Source organism: Pholis gunnellus, assembly GCF_910591455.1.
Source record: "Pholis gunnellus genome assembly, chromosome: 1".
Taxonomy (NCBI): domain Eukaryota; kingdom Metazoa; phylum Chordata; class Actinopteri; order Perciformes; family Pholidae; genus Pholis; species Pholis gunnellus.
In genome coordinates this window covers 1,240,633-1,264,334 of record NC_136528.1, presented here as the reverse complement: position 1 = coordinate 1,264,334, position 23,702 = coordinate 1,240,633, and the positions used below count along the sequence as shown (strand labels likewise).

The window sequence follows — 23,702 nt, the reverse complement described above, 5'->3', positions numbered from 1 at the left end:
CATGTTGTGCTATGATTGTGGAGAGCTTCAGGTTTACTGCTGGATTATTTCAAAGACAAAAGTGCTTTTTTTTCCAGGCGAACCTGAACATTTTCAGTTTGAGGTGTGTGTTATATTCATTCAGCATTTGCCAGTAACATATACACTGATATGTACACGTATTAACAAACTATCACAAGTGTTAGTGTTATAATTCCATTTAAATTATTCAAATAGACCTTGTAGTTAGAGAGATAAGCCCCTTTAAGTATGGGTATGACATTTTCGAGCAGAGGCCTCAAAATGGGCTTAGAGGTTAAAAGGTAAACTGCACATGGATTCACTGGTGAGTCTGCAGGCCTCGGGCCTCTCTTCTTACCTAGAGACACAGAGGTGAACTCTGATTGGGTAAAAGCTCTACTTAAAACAAGCTGCACTGGAAGCAGAGCAACTGAGGAACACAGTAGCTGTGCAATGAGAACATAAGATAATGGGAAAAATATTTGTATAAATTATAATACATGTAGTGTATTTAAGAACAATTATTAAATTATAAAATAGCTCTAACTTTGTGATTCTGTTTAGGCCAGCAGAGAAGGCTTTGCAGGCCCTGGCGGCCCGCCACTGGTAGAAATGCTTATTAGTTTTCCATAAAATATGAAGCGGCAGCTGGGAGACGGTTAGCTTAGCTTAGCATAAAGACTGGAACGGAGGGAAACAGCTAGCCTGAAGCTAGCCAGTCTCATGTGAGGTGAAGACTTCAGAGAGCCAATAAATAGTTCAGCACATGAAACCACGACATGTCGTTCTTACACTTCAGTTTTTGTGCAGATTAGAGACCCAACATGTCGGTGAGCTTTAGAGTTCGGCTGCTTTGGACTGAGCCAGGCTAGCTGGTTCCCCCGGCTTCCAGTAGTTATGCTAAGCTAAGCTAACTGTCTCCTGGCTGTATATTTAGCGGACGGACATGAAAGTGGCGTTTATCTTCTTAACTTACTATGAAAATGTAAAAGTGAATAAGCGTATTTCCCAAAATGTGGGAGTGCTTCTTTAATAAAAAGTGTTCAACATAAACGTTTTTCTTAAGAAGAATTTCAACTTGCCCCGTTACAAATTGTTTTATTTATTAGTGTTTATCAAATAACAAGAAAGACCAAACCTAAATGTCATGTTTGATCTATTTTTAGGTAAATTAATCTGGAGTTTTGCCCACATCCTGTTTGCACTTCGGCTGATAAAAGTTATTTTTACCCGTCGCCATTTTCTCACTAGTGAGAATGAGCAACTCTCAACAGAGATGAGAAGCCTCACTCCTTTCATACTTACACCATCAGCTTCTCAAAAAACAATGTGTTTCATTCTTTCATCAAATTAAAAAACAATATCACTGAATAGAAAATAAGCAGATGAGCGGGTTTAAACATGCGTCCACTTTTAAGAATACTTCAGGTTGAGATCTCCGTGCAACCGCTGCCCGATTTTAAAAAACATTTTAGAGGAAAGATCTCTTGAAAAGACATTTGTCTGTCTGTGTCCTGCATCTCCAAGCAGTCGGCATGTCCCACAACCGGAGAGACAATCCTTGAGATTATCCCTATGAAGGTTTCTCTGATGCTTCTGTGTGCAAACAACAGACCGAACACTGAAGGCAGATTGTTACCGTCACTTAGTCTCCAATCATTCCTCATGAAAAACACACGCCAAACATGAAGAAGTCAGGGATTCTTCTCCTGCTGTTCAATGAACCAATCACAGGGCGCGATGTCCAGCTTGAGCTGAGCCATCACCCACGGGTCCTTCTCAGCCCCCTCGATGAATTCCTCCAAAGAAATCTGACCTACACAATTCAAAGAAACAAAAGGGACGCACAATTAGACACAAGAGCACAAGAAAAGAGCCGGATGTATAAATGTGTATTATGATAAAAGTGGAACTTACTGTCATTGTTCTTGTCCACCACTTCAAATATTCTGTCACAAATTTGGTCAACATCCCCCGTGATGCTCGGATCGTTGTGCTTCTTTATCGTGTAGATGATCTGAGCAGATGGAAAGAAAAGATCTAAAGCAGCAACATTTCTGAAACACAATAAAATGATCTGCCCGTGAATGTTTCTTAATCGTACCGTATTGTTCTGACACTTGCACCAGAACAAATTCCTGCTCCGCATGTTCTTGTGCCTGTTTTTGTTATTTGACATGAGTTTGACTTCTGGTCTCTGTGCTGCTCTCACTGGTTTGTATTTCAGTGGTGGTTTGTGGTGTGTGTGCTCATGTTGCCAGTCCACTGTCATTTAAATATAATCAACTAGCATTCATGAATAATAAGCCGTGGAAATGAGAGAATGTGGACCACATCGTCTCGTTAGAGCATCAAGTATTGTAAACATTGATGCGCCCATTTCATTCTTCAAACATGATGAAAATACTTTTTTTCTTTTTTTAATCACAAATATAAATGACTGAATACTTACTTTGACAATGTGTCTCACTTCCTGTCTGTCCAGACAGCCGTTTCCGTCTCTGTCATAAACTTTAAAAGACCACCTCAGCTTGTCCTCCAGCTTCCCACGAAGAACAAGATGCACCGCCGTCACGTACTCCATGAAGTCTAGTTTACCGTCCTGAGAAGTCAGTCAGACAACGACTCACAATAACACTGAACACATCTCTAACATTGCACTTTTTAAAACGTATTTCTGTGACACTGCCACATTACCTTATTTGTGTCAAAGGACCGAAACACATTATCCATAAACGCAGATTCTTCTTCTGTGGAGTTGCGGTTGATTCCAAAGATTCTCCTGAATTCGTGTAAGTGCAGGTTTCCACTCGGACATTCACTCGCAAATTTACGGTAGAGTCCCTGGATGTTTTGGAGATTCACTTCCTTTTCCGTGCCGCCCTGTGCCTGACCCATGCTTTCAAATACAAGCAAGCTAAATATTAGCTAAGATGAATAAAAACATACAAATAAGTTGTCATGTGCGATCATCACTGCACGAGCCTTGAATCCATGGCCGGCAGACCACTGTAGGCTATTTTAAGGTGACCTAAAGGACAAATCCAATTGACTTTTCAGAGATCTTCTCACAAATCCTTTTTGAGAATTTCTTCAATATTATATATTCAAAAAATCTGAAAAAGTCACCATATGTTGCTCCGATGAAAAGTACAGCTCCTCTCACTGCTGAGAATTATAAATTAGCTAGCAAGCAAAAGCTCCTCCTCCTGAACAGCAAACAGAGCGAAGAGCCCCCCGAAGAGATAAGTCCACCACCGAGCTCTCCGCGAGATTAAAAGACGTATGACGTCAAAGCCTGAGTGTGGTCGTCTTTAGTTCATCCACTGAGGTGTGTCTGAGCGCACACACAACAACCTGACTGTAGAATAAATAATCAAACACTCTGATATCAAAATCACACAAAAGACTACTGTGCAAAGGGTTTGAGCACAAACAGTAAATGTGAACAATATCAGCATAACTTTGGGTCGTAGATCTGCTTTTTGTGTGTTTCTCAAAGTGTCTTAGTTGAAAAAGAAAACACTGATAATATTGAATAATGAAAGATTCAAGTTTCTTATCACTCACAGGTTTAGTGAGAACATAGGCTCATGAACGTGTGGTTATTGCTTTTTAAAATTAAGTATTATCATACCTCAGAAATTCATTGTACATATTTAATCTTTTACTTTGGGAGAGAGCTTTTTGGTGCTCCAGAATTTTACTTGATATAGTTGCAACAATATAAAGTAACAATAAATGGTTTACTTACAGTACTTTTATTGTGGATACTTCAACAACATTTTCCTACTCCATGTAATACCTGTACTTGTACATATACTTTTACTTAAGTAAAGTGTCCGAATACTTTCTCCACCACTGCTCATCTATGAATGGTGTCGTTGTTGGGCCACACACACCACCTTTGATATTAGGTATACATTTACTACATGCTATCTGTATCTCAGAGCATAATACATAAAAACTTGCCATTGTCAGTTCTATCGTTCACCTCTCAGTACCAAAGAGAGTTATATGTAGTCTGAAACACGGTCAGTTACATGTAGTCTGAAACACGGACAGTTACGTGTAGTCTGAAACACGGACAGTTACGTGTAGTCTGGAACACGGACAGTTACGTGTAGTCTGGAACACGGTCAGTTACGTGTAGTCTGGAACACGGACAGTTACGTGTAGTCTGGAACACGGACAGTTACGTGTAGTCTGGAACACGGACAGTTACGTGTAGTCTGAAACACGGACAGTTACGTGTAGTCTGAAACACGGACAGTTACGTGTAGTCTGAAACACGGACAGTTACGTGTAGTCTGGAACACGGACAGTTACGTGTAGTCTGGAACACGGTCAGTTACGTGTAGTCTGGAACACGGACAGTTACGTGTAGTCTGGAACACGGACAGTTACGTGTAGTCTGAAACACGGACAGTTACGTGTAGTCTGGAACACGGACAGTTACGTGTAGTCTGGAACACGGACAGTTACGTGTAGTCTGGAACACGGACAGTTACGTGTAGTCTGGAACACGGACAGTTACGTGTAGTCTGGAACACGGACAGTTACGTGTAGTCTGGAACACGGACAGTTACGTGTAGTCTGAAACACGGACAGTTACGTGTAGTCTGAAACACGGACAGTTACGTGTAGTCTGGAACACGGACAGTTACGTGTAGTCTGGAACACGGACAGTTACGTGTAGTCTGGAACACGGACAGTTATGTTTGGTCTGGAACACGGACAGTTACGTGTAGTCTGGAACACGGACAGTTGCGTGTAGTCTGAAACACGGAGAGTTACGTGTAGTCTGGAACACGGACAGTTACGTGTAGTCTGGAACACGGACAGTTACGTGTAGTCTGGAACACGGACAGTTACGTGTAGTCTGGAACACGGACAGTTATGTTTGGTCTGGAACACGGACAGCTACGTGTAGTCTGGAACACGGACAGTTACGTGTAGTCTGGAACACGGACAGTTATGTTTGGTCTGGAACACGGACAGCTACGTGTAGTCTGAAACACGGTCAGTTACGTGTAGTCTGAAACACGGTCAGTTACGTGTAGTCTGAAACACGGACAGTTATGTTTGGTCTGGAACACGGACAGTTACGTGTAGTCTGGAACACGGTCAGTTACGTGTAGTCTGGAACACGGACAGTTACGTGTAGTCTGGAACACGGACAGTTATGTTTGGTCTGGAACACGGACAGCTACGTGTAGTCTGAAACACGGTCAGTTACGTGTAGTCTGAAACACGGTCAGTTATGTGTAGTCTGAAACACGGACAGTTATGTTTGGTCTGGAACACGGACAGTTACGTGTAGTCTGAAACACGGTCAGTTATGTTTGGTCTGGAACACGGACAGTTACGTGTAGTCTGAAACACGGTCAGTTATGTTTGGTCTGGAACACGGACAGTTACGTGTAGTCTGGAACACGGACAGTTACGTGTAGTCTGAAATACGGTCAGTTATGTTTGGTCTGGAACACGGACAGTTACGTGTAGTCTGAAACACGGACAGTTACGTGTAGTCTGAAACACGGACAGTTATGTTTGGTCTGGAACACGGACAGTTACGTGTAGTCTGGAACACGGACAGTTATGTTTGGTCTGGAACACGGACAGTTACGTGTAGTCTGGAACACGGACAGTTACGTGTAGTCTGAAACACGGACAGTTATGTTTGGTCTGGAACACGGACAGTTACGTGTAGTCTGAAACACGGTCAGTTATGTTTGGTCTGGAACACGGACAGTTACGTGTAGTCTGAAACACGGACAGTTATGTTTGGTCTGGAACACGGACAGTTACGTGTAGTCTGGAACACGGTCAGTTACGTGTAGTCTGGAACACGGACAGTTACGTGTAGTCTGGAACACGGACAGTTACGTGTAGTCTGGAACACGGACAGTTACGTGTAGTCTGAAACACGGACAGCTACGTCTAGTCTGGAACACGGACAGTTACATGTTTACACCTATCCATCCCAGCTCTAACTCAATCTCTCCCTTCTCCACGTACAGTCCAGGGCTTGTAATAAGTTCACGTAACAGCGCCTGAGACGAGTCCCTCTTAGTCTCCTCTTCCCATTACATCTGTACTGGAACAACCTAACACAAGAACTTAATTCGTCTACGTTCATACCCTTGGTGACTTTATGGGATGTGGATAATGTGCTCTTCTCTACTTACGCACATAAGATCAATCACCTTCTGCAGGCAGACTGACTAAATCCTCAGAGGCTTAAGTGTTGAACTTAACTCTCTGAGGATTTAGTTTAAAGCTCCTGAGTGCAGGATTTGTACATTTCTGACTTTAGTGACATCAAGTGGCAGAATCACAAAGGACACTGAAAGACACTAAGCAATTCAAGAAAATACAGCATGAAGTGTATAAAAAACGTTTTTAATAAGAAAAAAGATGAAACCATCTCCTCACACTTAAACAGTAAATAAAAAAACAACAATAATAAATGTTAATTAGCTTCAGCTAACCCTATAAACATCCCTAATCGGGTTGGCCCTGTGGAGTTTATGTTTACACCAAAACACATCGTTTGAACAAATGTCCATCATTTGCAAACAGCATATTTTTTAAGTATCTAAAAGTCACAATCTCAAAGATCTCCGTTCTGTTCTCGTTGGCGACATCTATGGCGCTAAGCGGTAATTGCAGGTGTGATTCTTTAAATCTTACTTACTGTGCAGCGCTTGAGATTGTTTTCACGCGAATGTCACCACAGACACCAAATTCATGAAAGTGCAAATGCAAGACCTTTCATCCCCATTGTGTTGCCTCATTCAGGGATAGAACATCTTTGAGATTACTTTATCTCCAGCATCGTTTACATCCCTGTTTATTGCCAGTGTTTTTTCTTCTACTCCTATCTTTGCTGGCACACTGCTGCATATCTTGTTGTGTTACCTCCACCTGTAGATTAGCGGAATAGTACCAAAACAAAACACAAACAAAACCCACAGAAAAACAGATCCAAAGGCTCTACGAGAGGTCAAAAACTCCTTGAGGGAACCTCAATGAACCTCATGATAATATGTTTCTTTTAGCTTTTAGATTGTTCCGCTGCTCCCACGAGACCCAAAAAAATCAGTAAACAGAGCTATTCACTAGCCTGATATAATCACATGATTTAGTGCTATTTTTACCCCTTTGCAGCGACAAGTATAAAACCAATATATATATAGTCCTAACATCAAACATACTAAAAAAACACATGCAATGATGAGGAATGTAAATATACAATAATGTACTGTATTTTAAAGTACAAGATCTTTGTGAGCATGAGGCTGAAGGCCATGACAGACCACAGGCCACACAGGAAGGACTCGGACCAGCGGTCAACATCACAGCACAACTTCGGCCTCGAAAAAGCGCAGCGAGCTCCAGCTTCAGTTCACAGGAAGCTCGACGTGGACACACAAACGACACCTCTGTGCCAGCCTCACACTAAAACCTGCCGACGGCGAAACCCACTGAGGGAGAGATCACGGTAGTTTCCCACATTTCTGGATGACCCAACCGGTGGCGTTGACGTCCAACTTCAGCTGGTTCATGACCCACTCGTCCTTCTGAGCTCCCTCCATGAACTCAGACAAAGTTATCTGACCTGCAGGGCACAACAACACAACATCCACATGGAGAATAACTGCTGTACACAGCTGCATATTCATGTACAGCTGAATTCAGAACAAAGTCTAAATATCAGGAACAAAGTCTAAATATCAAGAACAAAGTCTAAATATCAAGAACAAAGTCTAAATATCAAGAATAAAGTCTAAATATCAAGAACAAAGTCTAAATATCAAGAACAAAGTCTAAATATCAAGAATAAAGTCTAAATATCAAGAATAAAGTCTAAATATCAAGAACAAAGTCTAAATATCAAGAACAAAGTCTAAATATCAAGAACAAAGTCTAAATATCAGGAATAAAGTCTAAATATCAAGAATAAAGTCTAAATGTCAAGAATAAAGTCTAAATGTCAAGAACAAAGTCTAAATGTCAAGAATAAAGTCTAAATGTCAAGAACAAAGTCTAAATATCGAGAATAAAGTCTAAATATCAAGAATAAAGTCTAAATGTTGAGAATAAAGTCTTAATGTTCAGAATAAAGTCTAAATATTGATAATAAAGTCTAAATATCGAGAATAAAGTCTATTTAGTCTAAATATTGACAATTAAGTCTAAATATTGACAATTAAGTCTAAATATTGACAATAAAGTCTAAATATTAAGAATAAAGTCTAAATATTCGATATGTAAAAAGCCTAAAGTCTTGTTGAAAGAAGTGTTGATTTATTTACTGAACGTTCATTCTAGTCCCATTAGATTTGTTGAAAGACGCTGAAACACAGCCCATAAATAAACGTGACCCTTATTATTAAGCTATATTTTGTGATGTACATTTTGCTCTTCCTTACCGTCATGATTCTGGTCGACCAGCTCAAAGATCCTGTCACAGATTTCGGACGGCGTCATGCTGACGTCACTCGTCGGGAGTTTGATTTTGTAAAGAAGCTGAGTGAGAAACCAAAAGAGTGATCAAAGAGAAACTAGAGGAAAATGGGTTAAACAAACATACATCACCATGAGGCATTATCTAATGGCAACCTTTGGTGAATTTAGTAGTAATCTACAGACGTAAATAGACAAAGTAATAAAATAAATGTTTGATTTACTTTAGTATGAAATTAATAATAAAATACACTCTCAGCTTAAATGGAATGACACACTGCGCAAAAACAAATCCAACGAGTATCGTCATTTCTCTGGAGGTTTCTGTGAATGTAGAATACTAATATTGTCGGTATATAACAATCATAATAAGGAAGAAAACACTCTGCCTTTGGATTACTGCAACACATATTACCTAATCTCAGAAAGTCAAGACATCAGATCATGGAGGCAGTGGGCTAAATTTACGTCTGTCAGTTTAGAGGCTTACTGTAGAGCACTCCATAGATGTTCACTTCAGGAATAACCCTCTCCTCCTCTAACGCCCTGTGAACCTGCAGTACGTGACCCTCGGCCCTGAGCCTCCCCCCACTAGGCCACCGACATAATCTGCCTTGAGAGGATTTATGTTACGAAACCTGAACATGTCCACACTTTCACACATCATCGGCTGAATCTGTCCCGCTCCACTTTGTTCAGACCGGCCTGAAAAGAAAAGTGATGTTGATGTGAAACCGTCTCTCGCTCACCCGTATGATCCGCTTCACCTCCTGCCTGTCCAACTTGCCGTTCCCGTCCGTGTCGTACATCTTGAAGGACCACTTGAGCCGATCCTCCAGGTTCCCCCTCAAGATCAGGTGAAGTGCCGCCACGTACTCGACGAAATCAAGCGTGTTGTTCTGCAAGCAAATAATGCAGTTGCACAAAAAGTTCCTTTAGTAAAGCACCGTTTATAACATAAAACAGTAAAAACGATTAAAATAATCAATAAAACAGATAAAAACACACAAAATCACAACCGCTAGACAGCTCAAGGTGACACGAAGGCCAGTTTAAAGTCTTCCACCGTGTTTACAGACAGTCAGCTTCAGCGGTTGGAGCTGCTGAGGACCTTGGTGACCTACTGGTGGTACAGGGATGGGGATGCAGGGTGATGTAAATAAAAGCCATCACAACACATTCTACGATGAGAATCGACCGTGTTTCTCACCTTATTCGTGTCGAAGGAGTGGAACACCGTCTCGATGTAGACGGACTCCTCTGCAGAGCTGCTCGCCACCCCGAAGATCTTCTTGAACTCGTGCAGGTGCAGGGCGCCGCTCGGACACTCCTTCATGAAGGAGATGCACAGCTCCTGAATCTGAGCCAGCTCCATCTCCTCGTTGTGGCTCTCCTCTTGTCCCATGGCCTCCTGATTACTTTTGATGGAACAGAGTGAATGAAAACGATGTGATTGTTTGAATGTTGTCCGCAGGTCACCGAGGCATCTGTCCTCGCGGTCCAACCAAACTAAAGAGCTTTGCAGCAGCGTCCAGCTGCTCTCTGAGCGGCTACTAATCTCATTAACTCGTTAATCACTTGATCTTTAGTGCCAGCGAGTCTGGAAAATCTGGCAACGCTGTCGTCACCAGAAACAGGAACATCTGTGTTCTCTAGTTAACGATAGAACAGAGTCGATTAAACAAAGCAGGCTGTCTGTAGCTCTACATGTCTGTCAGCAACGTGAACGTTTATATGATAATGAGGGGGCGTGTCCACGTGTGAGCAAGGCAGGGATTGGTCCAGACTGTGTGTGTGTGAGTGTGTGTGTGTGTGTGTGTGTGTGTGTCAGCTATTTTATCAACTGACCTGAGATTAACAGAAGGAATATAACACCAGCTTTTCTTTCTTTTTTAGCATTTTATTGGAGGTTAAAGAACAAATATAAATCTATATATTTTTGCAATAAATAGTAGATATTCCTGTAAAGTGTTTTTGTTCATGCACTCTGTGAGATTAATTCTCCCGGATTGTTCTCACAACGTTGACTACAAGTCTGACTGGAAACTCATCTGAGACGGTTGAGGCGTCGACGTGCCGATCAAACAGAATCTCCTCGTTGTGCTCGTTGAGCTCGTCGTGATGTGGAGAACAGAAAAAGAAACTCAGCGTGCGATGCATCACATTTTGAGATATTGTGAAATCACATCTGACTGGATACCAGAAACCTGAAATACTTTGTGCATCAAACCTTCCAGTTGAGGCTTTTACTGTGAAACAGCTTCTGAATGTTTTGAATAAGTTAGTTCACAAGAGACTTGGTGTGAATTTACATTTGGAATGTTATTTGACACTCGTGGAGGTCGATAGAACTGAAGTGGTGATAAAGTTTGTGAAGCTGCAGGCTCCAGGGCGAGAAGAGTCAGTTTGACCCCTTTTGACCCCAAACTACACACATTTATTCTAGAAGAAAACACTGAAACCCTCTTGGCTGAGAGTCAGCAGTTAAACACTGAACACAACTGTGTGTCGCCGACCGAATGATCTTTACTTTCAGATCATGAGGTCGTCCTGTGAGCCACGTAACACCACCGTTAGCTGATTGACTTAGTTTATTAATCACTGCAGCAGACACACAGGGTCTTAGCCCAATAATGTGTCAGGGTCTGTATTTCTGGGGCTCCAGTGTAGCCAGCGGATATCCGGGCCAAGACTTCCTTTTCCGGGCGTTGCTCGTTGTTTACAGTCTGATTAGTAACTTGAGATGTGAGACGAGACAACGTTTACTAAAGGATCGTTTCACAAGTTTACAAGATCATTTTAGACAAATAAAAAGCTAATTCATCGTTAGATGATTAACGGAAACCAGAATGCTTCTGATACCAAAATCTTGTCCAGATGGAGTATTCAGTAATCTCTATGAAGACATTCTGAATATAATAAATAATAAAGAATCTGTTGGAGCCGCAGAGAACGGCACAGGTTCCTCCTGAACAACGACATCATCGTCAAAAGTAACGTTACATAGAAAGAAGCATTCAAAGGTGTTGTATAAGGTATTGTATAAGGTATTATCTAAAGGTGTTGCGTATTGTAGGGAGACTGTGTACATGTAGGGAGAGGCTGATGAGGGAAGGAGATGAGGTGAGGAGATGAGGTGAGGTGATGGGAGAGGAAGGAGGACTCCTGGTGGATGGATGTAAAGTGACAGCGAGAAATAGTGAACGTGGCTTTAGCTTTAGAGGAGACTGTGACAGTAATAATGCAGCACTGTTAAGCTGTAGAGGTGCAAGTTCCCGAACAATTATGAAGGAACTGATTAATTAAAACGTGTTAATCACTTCTTGATTTTGCCCAGCTGGATATCCAGCCATGTGTTTGTGCCCAACCAGTGAAGGACTGTTACAAATATATGACTGTTGTCATCAGTTCTGTAAACCACTGTTCTTATCTAGAACACACTGCATTGAATAACATGACCTTCAACCTCTCTGCATGAACATTTCTGACTTTACTTCCTGAGAAGAAACCTGATGATGTAACTAATGAATAACTAATGAGTCGGACAAAGTTGTCACCCATCTGTTTGTAACAATGATCTTTCGAATGATGTGACAAGAGAGTGTGAATGAAGCATGAAGTTGTTCAATTTTACTTCTTTAGCAGCTGACTAGTTAGCGGTTCTGTTCTGCAATGTTGATTTGAATGGTAAAGTCCATTCTACTCATATTGTATCTCTTTGGTCCTGTGACGTGCTACGTATTAGTTAGCTATACTTCCGCGCGCCTTCTATTAGATATATGTATATTAAAAGACAAAAAGTTTTTTAATCAATAAAAAATACAAGTTCTTTATTTTTATTTTAAAATTTACTTTTATCAGTCCCTTTTAATCACAAGTGTGGTCCATCAAATGAACAGAGGCTCTCCGTCCGAGACGGACTGTGATTGACCCAGGATCTTTCGGAGTGTCTGCGTGCACTCTGACTCGGATCCTCGGCAGCGAGGGGCAGAATCCACGTCTGCCCTCAGGGTGAACACGGATCAACGGGGCTCTTGTCCCGAGGTCCGGTCTCCCCCGGTGAGTGGCCCCTGGGCCGGAAGTGGTCGGCTAGAAGGAGGAGGGGGGACGGAGCCCCTTTTTTCTTTACCTCTATGTTATTCCACTCAACTGGCTTTAAGTTTTAGCGTTGGCCTCTTGTTCTGGACTGATTTGTTAAAGAAAATCCCCGACGGGATGTCGCTTTCCCCACAAAGTAATAAATCACCAATATGACCCTTTTAACCTTTGGGCAAAGTTATTTGATCTCGCCAGTTTAATTACCTTAAGTGAACAAGGAGTAGCTACCTGGTCTACGATCAACTTCTCAATTTCAATCTCAACAGTCAACTGTACTTTTAGAAATCCTTAATAATTTTCCCGGTGCTCATAAAGGAGAAGCTGTTCTTAATTTATTACCCCCTGGATTTAGAGCCCAACAGATATTAAGCTCGTGCAGGTTATCCTACGGATCTCTTCCTCCTTTTTAGAAACAGATGTATGTGGTGTGTGCTAAAGGAGCAATCAGTCGTGTAGCCGTGCATGGATCCTTGCTTACCTGCAGGGGCTGGTCTCGTCCCCGAGGAGGTGTCCCCTCTCCCGGAGGCCGGAGATCACCGATGGACAGGGAAAAGAATCTTTGACGAAGCGCTACAAGTTTACTTATTTATTTTCTGCCAATTACAAGTTTCCTATTTAGGTCCCAATGCATACAAAAATGATAACCAATAAGGTAAAGAACAAAATTGAAAAGACTGAAAAACCTCTAACACTCAGTGAGACACGGAGTTTACAAAAAGTCCTGTGAACAACCAAGGCTTATGCCTTCAAAAGACTATACGTCTTTCCTCCCGACTAATGCCCCGAACATTTAAAAATTGAGATTTTTTATACTCTCAAGCGGGGGATCTGCTGTCCCCCTCCTTTCTATCTTAGGGCAAGATCCTCTTTTTGGCAGGTGCCTCGTGATAGCTGTCTTGTGATTTGACGTATGCTTCAACTTGAACTTGCACTTGGTCTGAACCCCGACTTCCTCTTTTCTTTGTAATTAGGTCACAGGACTTCTTGCCTCCCCCCTTGCTCCCTCGTGATAGCTTCTGCACAAACGTATGTTTAACAGTGCTCAGGGTATGACAGTTTAACAGTGCTCAGGGTATGACATTAATCCATCTCACTCATCACAGATCAAGGAAGGACAACATCATACAACATATTATCAGTCATAATACAACTCATAATACAAAATCATAATACAAAATCATAATACAAAATCATAATACAAAATCATAATATCGTTTGTTGCCCAGCCTATGATTAAAATAATCGAGTATTCTTAATATACGTACTCTTTTGCCTATTTTAGGCCTGTTCCCTTAATGGGTACGGGCTTTACATGTTTTCTAAGCCTCTATGGATGTACCATTTAATCATCCTAAATCTTGATCAAGCAATCCTAACACAGTGATCCTTTTTGATATGTGTCATGCTTGTGGGTGTGTGTGTGTGTGTGGGTGGGTGTATATGTGCTGAGTGTGAGTTTGTCAGTTGGTGTGTGTGTGTGTGTGTGAGTGTACATGTGCTGAGTGTGAGTTTGTCAGTGGGTGTGTGTGTGTGTGATCGGCCCCCCTGATAAGAGGAACTTGAACTTGGCCATGGGGCCCAGCCTATGTGTCAGAGGATCTTCTCCCTCAAACCCGACATTGTCAGCAAAACACAAGAACCAATCTCTGTCCGTTCTTACATTATTCTTACATTAAGCAGAACTAGATTCGCCCCAGATTTGCTTAGTGTCTGTTTTTTCGGAGGCACCTTCTTACGAAACCCTCAAGGGTCAAACCCCGAGGCCTTCAGTTACTTATTTTGTTTTTAATAGTTTTTCTTTTACTGTTTTCTACTAAGCAGCCAGTATGGTGTCTTTAATACCACACGGCCCTGGCATTCCGGGGAGAAGCTACTCCCAAATTCGCAGATACTTCATCTCCTTCAACAGTCCAGACTAAACATCTAAACTAAATAGTTCCAGACTAGACATGAGATTCACCTCCGAGACCCTCCGTCCCTGGGACGTCCTTGTCGAACCTATTTAAAAACACAACAACACAGAAAACGAGGTCAAACATTCTGCTCATGTTAGAGTGGATGTATGAATATCTTGATGTGGGACAGCAGGAGTCTCGCCCCTTCTGTCCCGCTTTGGGAGCTTTGCTCTTGAACTGCCATAACCTCCTTCTGCTTGAACTTGGAGGGAGCGGCCTTGGAGCCTTCAGCTGATGCTGCGTTCATCTTCGAGACTTTTGATCAAAAAGAAAGACGAATGTCAGTTCTTTTACTCGTCATAAACGCCGGAGGAGATGGACGTGTGCTGCTGACGTCCATCTCCTCCTGAGCGCTTCATCCTCTCATGTTTTCCAACGTGTCTTTGTGTAATTCTCTTCGTCTTGACCTAAGTGCTCTTCGTCATGAATATTTTGCTGTGTTAATCCTATTAGTGTCAGAGTTCAGCTGCTACAGGATCACAACATGTTGGTGAGTCAGGGATCAGCGAGAAACACCTGAGGATCAACATCTTTCACCAAACAAGATCTCACTGATCCATCTTGAGTTCGGATTATAATTTATTTTACAAAGGATAATTTTACATAATCATACAATAAATTCAGCAGCTGAACATCCCAAACCCTGGTCACCTCGAGTGGATCATCACAAGTGAGCGAATGTTCAACTAATTCAATAATTAAAATATTATTTAATAACTAAATACAAATAAATTAGATTTTTTATTACATTTTTTTTACTCATCTTACATTTTTGACTTCAGATTATTTACTTTGTTGGACGTACAGGGAAGCTCATATTGTGCTTAAGTTAAAGACGACCAATAGTAAAACAGTTTTATTCTTTGTAATTGTATTGAATTTATTATTATCATTAATATTATTTCTGCAGGATGTTCCCATTGACATTGAAAACGTCTTCACTGAGGTTGTCCTGGCTGATTCACACATAACTTCAAACTAACAGATAAAAGTTAAAAAACATAATTAGAAATTTCACATAAGAGACAAAAGTAACTTAAAACAAAAACAGCAAATTGCATCAACGGATGAATTAGAAGTGTTCAGTAAGAGGACATCTACATTTTGTTAATTAAAATTTTTTTTATTTGAAAAGCAATATAACTTTCAGTGGAGCACAAAGTAGCAGATTAGATAAAGATAAGTTAAAAAAACATAACTGAGGTATAGACTTTTGTGATTATTGAGAAAAAAGGAGTATAACAATGATTCAAAGTTATATATTAATATTTATTACAAACCAATGGTGCCATTACTTCGCTGTTATAGGAGTGAGACACATTACTAGCTTATGAAACGATGAGGTGAAGAAACGTACTTCCTCATAATGCATTCTGATGAGTTTCCCGTCTACGCTTCTTGTTAACTGAGCACATTTGATCTCACAACGCTGAAGATAAAGAAGATAAATGCACTTCATTGGTTTGCTGGATGGACTGGATGTCAGAAAAATGTCTCTTTGCAGAAGAAGACAAAAAACAGCTGCAAGACAAAGATGGAGTCTTCTTTTCTTCTTGCAGTCTGTCTGTTCTGTCTCATCCCTGAGCCATCACTGCTTTTATAGCCTTGACTCTACCCCCCCCCCCCCCCCCCCCCCCCCCCTGCCTGTAACAATAAACCCAAAGGGCTGAGGGGTATTTTCAGTGTGGACTTAAAGCTAAGCCTGATAAGTCAAAGATAATCAGGGATATTAATTAAAGGGTTAAACATTAAGAAGTATATATATATTACATTTAAAATGTTGAGATCCAAGTGTCCAGCTGTCGTTTTTCTCTTTTAAAACGACATCCAAAATATAATTTAGTGATGTCACTGCTCACTTTGAAAAAACAAAAGATGGTCAAATGGAAAACGGTCTCAGCAGTTTTGCTCACTTTTAACTGATTATTAAAATATATCATAATAAATAAATGGCACTCAACTAATCATTGTGCTCATTGATTCGCCGCGGTGCGGCTGAGGGTCGTACAGCAGCAGTTTGGTGAGAAAATAAAGGATTACAGGTAATAATCTCACACTGTAAAGTCAGGGGGTCTTTAGATCTTTGCACAACAAGGAACATGTAGAAGTGTGTGAGCTGTGCTCGGCTTTACAGGATCCCATTAACAGCATCAGAGACGCGTATATATATATATATATACTGTGTATATATATATATATATATGTAAACAGATGAAAGATACTCCAGGACAATTAGGAGATTAAATGATACTAAATAACATCCATCATCCTAAAATGACTCACTGTGTGCATAGAGGAACACATTTCTGTCCTTAAAATGTCTGCAGCCTGTAAAGAATATCTGTAATGCACATTTTTTTTAAATGTGTTTCATCTAATAACTCTACAAAATAAATTTCATTGTCATGGTTTCTGCAAACCAACGGACACGATGAATGTCGACGTCTCTGAAACAATAATACGTTTCATATCAGCCTCGTAGAACGCTCGCCACGCTGTTAACATTGTGAAATAATTGGTTATGTTTAGGAAACAAAACCACTTGAAAGGTCAGAAAAAGATCATGGTTTGTGTTACGATAACTACTTAAGGAGGTAACGTAACAAAATAACAACGTAGCAATGATCTCGTAACAATGCAACGTAAACAACGCAACGTAAATAACGTAACGCAAACAACGTAATGTAAACAACTTAATGTAAACAATGTAACATAAACAACGTAGCGTAAACGTAATGTAAACAACTTAATGTAAACAACGTAATGTAAACAACTTAATGTAAACAATGTAACGTAAACAATGTAATGTAAACAACTTAATGTAAACAACTTAATGTAAACAACGTAACTTAATGTAAACAACTTAATGTAAACAACACAACGTAAACAACGTAATGTAAACAACTTAATGTAAACAATGTAACGTAAACAATGTAATGTAAACAACTTAATGTAAACAACGTAACTTAATGTAAACAACTTAATGTAAACAACACAACGTAAACAACGTAATGTAAACAACTTAATGTAAACAATGTAACGTAAACTACATAACGTAAACACAATTCTTCCCGTATTACAGTTAATTTTTTTAAATATTTTTTTAATTAATGGGTACTCATTGTATTATTACAGTGTAAACAATGTGACGTTAAAAGATAACTTATACTTCAACTATTTTAACAACCAGGTACATTCGTATATTTTATTTACTTACATAATGTGTTGACACTCACAGTCTCCACTGACCTGAGCAGGCTTATCCATAATGCTGTCTGAAAATACACGCACTCTTAGGACGGCATTATGAATGACTTAGTGGCACATTGACGGTAGGCGTAAAGACAACTTTACACTTTTCTCTAGAAGAGTCGACTCTCTTTATTTTGTTGTCATTTATGTTTTCTGTGTTAGAGATATACAGAATGAGATTATATGGACTTGTATAAGGATGTGATTAGCCTCTGCACCAAATTAGTTTCTTTGTGAATGAAAATCTGAATGATAATCTTTCCAATTATTGTTTCTAGTGTTTTTACTGGGAAGTTTATTTACCTCCCCAAAAAATATTATCCGCTGACGTTTTTCCCCAATGTATGTCTGTAGAAAAGAGCGTTTTCCGTTGGATTACATGACGAACCCGTGAATTTTAATTCCACTGTAAGGCCTCGATGTTAAATTAGCATCAGAGCCCAGTGCTCTTCCTTGTGGCTTGATTGACGTGGTTAGGTACTAACAGAGCTACGTATGTACTTAACTTATAATAAGTCAACATCTTGACTTTTGGTTTCACACGGACATGACCACAAGCCTCCTGGGTAGACGTCCTGTGTTTGTCCGACCCTTCCGTCCCCGTCCACCTCCTCATGCGGACTTTCTCTCTTCATAACACCACACCTGACTTCCTCCTTTGCTGCCGTCGTAACTACTACAGCCACTAGAGGTCTCCGCTTAACGAAAAATGTAGTTATCGGTCGTAAGAAGCTGCTGTCAAAGTTGTTTATTTTCGATAAGGACGATTTGACCAAATCCCATTTTCATGACCCCAAATATAGAGTCTGAAGTGTGCCACCGGACAAATGAGAGTTTCAGTGTTTCAGTGGTTGTTTTGGTAAAGATACGTCAATATGAACCGCATGAAAGACAAACTATCTTGTGTTACCTTTCTACCCGAACACTGTCTTTACACTCCAGTAATCAACTGAAACAACCAATCAGAACGTAGCAACGGAAGGTCCTACTAACTTGTCTTTTTACGGAGAGATGTCTTTACATTAAAGCCAGTCTGTTTGCCTCTTGTCTGTTTGCCTCTTGTCTGTTTGCTTCTTGTCTGTTTGCCTCTTGTCTGTTTGCCTCTTGTCTGTTTGCCTCTTGTCTGTTTGCCTCTTGTCTGTTTGCCTCTTGTCTGTTTGCCTCTTGTCTGTTTGCCTCTTGTCTGTTTGCCTCTGCCCTTCAGCCGGTAGAGCGGGTTGTTTACTAATTGGAAGATTGGTGGGTTGAAGTGTCCTTCACACTTCAACCCAAAGACGCTGAACCTCTTCATTGTGGTGTGTGATTGATCAGAGTCTGATGGGCAGGTGGCACCTTGTGTGAACCATCGTGTAGGAGTGTGTCAGAACGGGTGAACAGTCCGTTATAACGGCCCACACGTCCTCTAAAATAGGTATAAACCCAGTTCTTATTCAAATAAAAGCAGTATACGTTAACTATTTCAAGAAAGCAGTTCCTTCTAGATCAAATGAAGGGAAAATGAAGATGGATTCGTCCGGTCCTTATTTTCAACACAAGAGACTCAGTTGACTAAAAATAATATGTTTCACTGTCTATGAAACGGTGATTATACACAAAAAGGGAGAATGATAATCAGAATGGAGAGACAGACCAGAATAATGTGACTAAAATACACTTTATTATAGGATATAAAGCGTTAACACAGTATACAGGATGGATAGATAGATATAGAGATAGATATAGAGATAGAGATAGATAGATAGATATAGAGATAGAGATGGATAGATATAGATAGATAGATAGATTACATGGACTTCAGGAAAGATTTATTGATCCCCAGGTTGTTCACTCGTCATCCCTTTAACTAAACCCAAGCGGCGGTACAGCGTGTTACACTTTTACACATGCTCTGGGCTGCACGGGACAACAAGGCCACAACAGAGACATCCTGACAGATATATACAGAGAGACTGAGAGAGATGCTAAAACTTCCGGGTGGCGAGATGTATCGTGCCCAAGAACAGAAGGAGACTCATTCTTGGGGGCTGCTGTCCAAGAGCTTCTTCCTCCACTTGTCGAGGGGGAGAGAAAAGAATTCCCTCTCCGTCCGTCAGTCGTCCTAAAATGGTTTCCATTCCGGTTCGTCTCCACACCCGGCGAGAGGGGGGGATCTCATGAGGAGCGCTGACAAATGAAAGAAAAGCTGCTGGATTGCAGCCACCAGGAATAAACCGTTTCCAATTTGATTTTCAGACGATGCCAAACTGGGCCAGATCATTCAGCTCCATGTCACCAAACGCCTCCCAGGGGCACACGACCTCCGCATCTGCAGGAGAGGAACAAAGGTCAACGGATCTGACCTTTATCGACTACTTTAGACTGACTAGCTGCTCGTCAGTCAGTGCTTTGATTGATAGTTACCTCCAAGGCCATCCATCCCTGGGACGTCATCGAATCTAAGAAAAGGACAGAGACTCCATTATCCTACAGTTGTGATTAACCCTTTTGCAGTGGAGTTGTGTGTTTTCTGCTCTGGACTCACCCCTTCTGTCCCGCTTTGGGAGCCTTGCTCTTGAACTGCCTGGTCTCCTTTTGCTTGAACTTGGGGGGAGCGGCCTTGGAGGCTCCGGGTGCTGCTGCTGCTGCTGCGTTCATGTCTATTGAGAAGCAGCAAAGATTCAGAAGAAAAAGCCGATAAAGAAACAGAACAAATACTGAGGTAATGATGCCGGGTGTCAGTTTTTCATAAATGGTCTCTACACATCGAGCAATTTACAATTTCAGGCTCAACAATTTGTTTTTGTGTCTAATTCCACAGCAATGCATTTAAGACAATATGGCATTAATGCTCTCTTGACACATGTTGAACTTATGAAATTGCTCACTAGAGAAACTGAATGCATGGTGGTGAGTCAGCTGAGAGCCTCACCTGTGAGTTGGTTTTCTGGGGGTTTGGATCGGTGAAGAGAAGCTGTCTGGATCTGGAAGCGCTGAGCAGCGAAAGAAATGCAAAACAAAGAGAAGGTTCTCTTTCTTTTTGCAGTCTCTCTGTCTCTCTGCGTCCTCCTCGGTGTCAGTGTTTATATACCTGCTGTGTTCAGACACAAAGCTGTTAATAGAGTTGGGAGGGATAATCTAATAATGAGCAGGAGAACAGCCCGTACCTGTGGTGTTTGACAGACATGAAGCATTATGGGTCATCGTGAGCTCATTAATGCAGCCTTTAGGTGGAGGAAATGAAGAGGAATACAAAAACAAGGAGAACGTGTGCACGAGGCATTGGATGGATAAGTGTGCGCTAACAGAACAGATACAGTAGTGAATAATAGAGAAGAAGACAGTTGAACAATGTCCTACTTTAAAGTGTTGCTCTTATATCTCATTAAGATTGTAAATTAGTTTTTTATTTTTGAGAATGATTAAATTAGGAGAACCACCATTTATCAAACTTCAGCCAGCTGACCTTCTGTACTTTCTGAATGTTTTGTAGTGGCAGAGATTAGATCAGATTTGATTGGATTAGATCGGATAACAGGTTAGTTCTCAAGCAATAAGATCAGCCAACTGTCATTAATGGATTACTGAACAGGCCTACCGGGCACAAGTTACAAAACGTAACTCAGAAAGTCACGTAGCAACGAGGAAGAGACTCAAATGACCACAAAGAAACATAAAACGAATACAAAGAGTCACAAAGAGACCCACGACTATGAAAAGGGGCAAAACAGCCACAAAGAGTCACAAAGCAACTACAAAGAGACACAAAGCAACTACAAAGAGTCACAAAGCAACTACAAAGAGACACAAAGCAACTACAAAGAGTCACAAAACAACAGCAAAGAGTCACAAAGCAACTACAAAGAGACACAAAACAACAGCAAAGAGTCACAAAACAACAGCAAAGAGTCACAAAGCAACTACAAAGAGACAAAGCAACTACAAAGAGTCACAAAGCAACTACAAAGAGTCACAAAACAACAGCAAAGAGTCACAAAGCAACTACAAAGAGACAAAACAACCACAAAGAGACAAAAACCACAGAAAGAAGCACAACAGTGACAAACAGACACAAAATGACTTCAAGGAAACACAAATAAAATACTAAAAGATGCACTACAAAGAGACAAAACAACTAAATAGGCTTTTAAACTCTAAGGTCTGCGTCTTGCTCCTATGTCGGAGAGGTGTGTCATCATCCGTCTTTACTGATGTAGATCAGAGCTCACATGCGACAGACTACAGACAGTCTTTAAAGTTTTACATTTAGATTTATTGTCCCAGACGGAGGTTTGTTTTCACAGACATTACAACAAAAGAAAGAAACAGACAATACATAAGGTCTTCATGTACACTCAGCTCACAGCAGTGTCAGCGAGGTGAAGTTTGCTTCAGGGACAGAACTCCTGCTGAGACGAGCTCCGACCAGACGGTAGCGATGTGAAGTGTTGATCGAGGCTCTGCCGCTCATGTTGGAGGGATTGGATGTGGCAAAAAGATTTTGGAGGCAGTGTGTGTGATGCTGGTGAGTTTATTCATGTTGGAGATGGTTGACATGCTAAAGAAAGCACACAGAAGGGAGGCAGCGGACAGCGCTCTGCAAAAAACATTGTTGAGATTTGTTTCCTTCTACTAAACATGCTCATTAATACGTGTTGACTTTCTGTTTCAGGTCAGTGGAGGCGCCACACTAAGAGGACAACATGACAGCAGTATGTGTGGAGGGAGGAGGTCAGCGTTTGGATTGGATTACACTCGACGACCTGAATTATGAGGAGGTGATGCAATCTTCAACCCACGTATACGTCGCCTTGTTACTCACTGTTGGACCTGCAACAAGTCAATGCCACATCAGAGACCATCTGTTATGGAGTGGAAGGAAACGCTTTGGTGTGAGGTCAGCTTATGCATCACAGGTGAGAGCTAATGTAAAGAGAAACACAACCTTTCAGATCTACAGATTATCAACACAAGCCTCGGTGGTGTCCACTGGCAATATTAAATATTAGCATCCCAACATAGAAACCAGAAGGAGGCCTCTCGTGTCACTCCTGTCATCACGGCCAACCCAGGAGTTTCTTTTTTGTTTGTTTCCCCTACAAACAGTGTTTCCTGTACCGCTGCCCTCCGTGGTCAGCGTGGCGTTAAGGCCCTGACACGCCGGCCGGCGGTCGGCCGTCGGACAGTCTTTGGCGGTCGGTGAGCGTCCATCTCTCTCTCTCTGGATCTTGCGGTGCGTCCTGCACTGTCGGCAGTTATTGACGTGACTGAGGCTTAAAAACTAAAGTAAAGGAAGTCATGGAAGTATGTGTTACTTCATCTTCATCAGGTTAAAGCGGCTACATGGTTTATAAGACAGAGAGGACGTTGCAGTTGAGTGTTATGTTCCTAAATCATTCGGACTATTTTGATGCAGAAAGGACTCCAAAAAACAAAAATGTCTATTTTCAAGATCAAAATGTCCGACATTCCTCCGGTCCAGCTGCTCATTTGTGAGGATTTCATGCTTTTATGTCTTATTTGATATTAAATTAAATATTTTGGAGGTTTGGATTGTTTCTTGGGATAAAAACAAGCAATTTGAAGATGTCAACCTTCAGGAAATTTATATTTTTTTACAGTTTTTTGACACTTTTAAACAAAACAATTGAAGCTAGTGTGGGATATTTATTTTAGGATATTTATTTTAGAATCTTTTTTTTTGCTATATTTGTTTAAATTATTTCTAATCGCGACCTTTGAGTAAAGAGTGTGATGAGCGTCTGAAGGTCTCCTCCAGATGAAGCTGTCTGCGCGTGACTAACACTAACACGCTGCTCAGGCTTTGGAGAGACGTGTGCAGTAAATGCTGCATCTCATCATGGACGAAGCTGTGGCGCCCTCTGGTGGAGCAAAGACAAACTGAGAGCTTGAACTGATCCGTGAAACAAACAAACAGACGAGCAACGA

At 41.1% G+C, this 23,702-nt stretch overlaps 3 protein-coding genes across 3 annotated transcripts; all 3 read right to left on the bottom strand.

The window, feature by feature from the left end:
* Positions 1 to 1,694: 1,694 nt before the first annotated feature.
* Positions 1,695 to 2,898, bottom strand: LOC306694780 (guanylyl cyclase-activating protein 2-like; the record flags this gene model as incomplete). The annotated part of the gene is made up of 4 exons (XM_079157784.1): positions 1,695 to 1,816; positions 1,918 to 2,017; positions 2,453 to 2,602; positions 2,698 to 2,898. 4 exons carry the CDS (start codon positions 2,896 to 2,898, stop codon positions 1,695 to 1,697), a joined length of 573 nt encoding a protein of 190 aa, XP_079013910.1.
* Positions 2,899 to 6,386: 3,488 nt separating this feature from the next.
* Positions 6,387 to 13,364, bottom strand: LOC306700173 (guanylyl cyclase-activating protein 2-like). The gene is made up of 5 exons (XM_079165111.1): positions 13,049 to 13,364; positions 9,683 to 9,890; positions 9,222 to 9,371; positions 8,439 to 8,535; positions 6,387 to 7,624 (listed from the first exon to the last, which is right to left on the bottom strand). Exons 2-5 carry the CDS (start codon positions 9,875 to 9,877, stop codon positions 7,503 to 7,505), a joined length of 564 nt encoding a protein of 187 aa, XP_079021237.1. The 5' UTR covers positions 9,878 to 9,890; positions 13,049 to 13,364; the 3' UTR covers positions 6,387 to 7,502.
* A 6,641-nt stretch (positions 13,365 to 20,005) lies between these two features.
* LOC306698556 (retinal cone rhodopsin-sensitive cGMP 3',5'-cyclic phosphodiesterase subunit gamma-like) lies at positions 20,006 to 20,411 on the bottom strand (the record flags this gene model as incomplete). Its single annotated transcript, XM_079162913.1, has 3 exons — positions 20,006 to 20,082; positions 20,178 to 20,212; positions 20,299 to 20,411. 3 exons carry the CDS (start codon positions 20,409 to 20,411, stop codon positions 20,006 to 20,008), a joined length of 225 nt encoding a protein of 74 aa, XP_079019039.1.
* Between the last annotated feature and the right edge of the window lie 3,291 nt (positions 20,412 to 23,702).